The following is a 1851-nucleotide window of genomic DNA, read 5'->3' on the forward strand; positions in this document are numbered from 1 at the left end:
ACAATTAAAAATTGTTGAAATTTAATTTTTATTTTACTTCGTTCTGAAAATAGGACTTATTCTAATACACGTGTAAGGATCATTCTTAAATAACTTTTATTTAATTACTATATTTCTTTATTTCCTACCTCGAGTAATTCGAAATCGGGTGCAATAAAATATAATATACATTTTCTTGTTTCGAGTAATTAATAATTTCCATATAATCTTATAATATATTCAAAAATGTTTATATTTTCTTGATAATACATAGGAAAAAAGAAAAAAGAAAAGAAAAAGATTTAGCTCGTGTTTCTTATCTTCTCTGTAAGATAGCGCTCGAAATAATTTCTCCCCACTCTTATTAAAATATCTAAATACACACATGAAAGTCCATAGAAGTTAACCTCTTAGTATGTAATAGTTCAGTAATATTGATTCTCTGTACTTATTAATTAATGATAAAGTTATAAAATTTGCATAATTTAGTATTGAATATTATATTAAAGGTTAATATATATAATAGATTCCATTTGTATTTGAATAGAAGAAGAAAGAAACAACGGTAGGAAAGAAAGGTTATTTATTTATACTAACAATATATAACAATTATACTAGCAATTTTATCATAGAGATTTATTTATCATACATTATTCCACCACAATATTATTATTTCTATATAAAATTAATATTTTGAAATAAATATTTGTTTTTGTTACATGGAACGCAATTATATTTGCATCATTTTAATATATCCATTATTTTTATTATTATATTTTATAATGTCCTTAACTTATGGCAATTACTGACCACACTCCGACATATGTGTTGTGTTAAAAACATTCAATTAAATAAATAACAATATTCCCTTTGAGAATTTTAGGTTAAAAATGTCTAGCACATCACAGAAACATAAAAATTTTGTGGCCGAGCCGATGGGAGAGAAACCAGTCACCGATTTAGCTGGAGTCGGCGAAGTTCTTGGAAGAAGATTGGAAGCAGCTGGTTTTGATAAAGTATGTTTATGCTGACAATACGTTCTTTCAAATTTTATTTAAAAAGTTTTTCTATATCCATTCGCTTTGAACAAGACACATCGTACCAATTTTATTTTACTCTCTATAGTACTTGTAATAAGTAATTTTAATTTTTATATAGCACAAAGTATTATACATAGAATGTACGTTATGTTAACCTTTTACACTTGACGGCTCAGGAGCGGAGTCATTTTTATTTTAATACAAAATATTTCTAGTTCATAATGTGACAATAAAGACAAATTATAATAACTTAATTTATCTTTTTAAGAAATTGCTAATTAAATCTTTTTTAAAAAAAGCTTTTCAGTGCAAAGGGTTAATTGTATAAATATCAATGTTAAAACATTATATTTTATAGGCATACGTAGTACTTGGGCAGTACTTAGTTTTGAAGAAAAATAAAGAGCTGTTTCAAGAGTGGATGAAAGATGCTTGTTCGGCTAATGTAAAACAATCTAACGACTGTTATCAGTGTCTTACAGATTGGTGCGAAGAATTCTTGTAAATTATTAAGATAATGAATGTTTTTAAAGTATTAATGTTATGCGAAAAGTACGTTAACATCGAAGAATATTTTCTAACTTAGCGTGTAGAACTCTTTTCATATATATTACGATGCTCTTTATATTTTTGCAAAAAATGAACAAAGGTTTTAAAGCCACTATTTTATACTTCGCACTTTTATTATTGACATTTAGAAAATATATAAATATATAAAAATATGATGAAAATATTTTTGTCAATTTGTCTAAAAAAAGAAAAAGATAGAAAGAAAAAGAAAAATATTATTTTTAACTTTGCATATAGAAATCCTGTCACGCGTATTATGTTC

General features: G+C 25.2%; 1 protein-coding gene across 5 annotated transcripts; it reads left to right on the plus strand.

The window, feature by feature from the left end:
- Positions 1-370: 370 nt before the first annotated feature.
- On the plus strand, positions 371-1733 carry LOC122515399 (barrier-to-autointegration factor B). Of its 5 annotated transcripts, none has more exons than XM_043632723.1 (3): positions 371-392; positions 855-995; positions 1378-1733. In XM_043632723.1, the coding sequence occupies exons 2-3, from the start codon at positions 870-872 to the stop codon at positions 1522-1524; spliced, it is 273 nt and encodes a 90-aa protein (XP_043488658.1). In that variant the 5' UTR covers positions 371-392; positions 855-869; the 3' UTR covers positions 1525-1733. The 5 variants fall into 5 exon arrangements, with proteins under 5 accessions (XP_043488658.1, XP_043488654.1, XP_043488655.1 ...); XM_043632719.1 differs by lacking the exon at positions 371-392 and adding an exon at positions 510-544 and having other exon boundaries at positions 863-995; XM_043632720.1 differs by lacking the exon at positions 371-392 and adding an exon at positions 516-557 and having other exon boundaries at positions 863-995.
- The last annotated feature ends 118 nt before the right edge of the window (positions 1734-1851 follow it).

Source organism: Polistes fuscatus, unplaced genomic scaffold (genome assembly GCF_010416935.1).
Source record: "Polistes fuscatus isolate 324 unplaced genomic scaffold, CU_Pfus_HIC Scaffold178, whole genome shotgun sequence".
Classification (NCBI taxonomy): Eukaryota; Metazoa; Arthropoda; class Insecta; order Hymenoptera; family Vespidae; genus Polistes; species Polistes fuscatus.

Excerpts from the sequence above, each read along its gene's own strand:
- LOC122515399 (XM_043632723.1), top strand. The coding sequence starts at position 870 with ATGTCTAGCACATCACAGAAACATAAAAATTTTGTGGCCGAGCCGATG. Across the intron at positions 996-1,377 it reads AAGCAGCTGGTTTTGATAAA|GCATACGTAGTACTTGGGCA; the intron begins GTATGTTTATGC and ends TATATTTTATAG.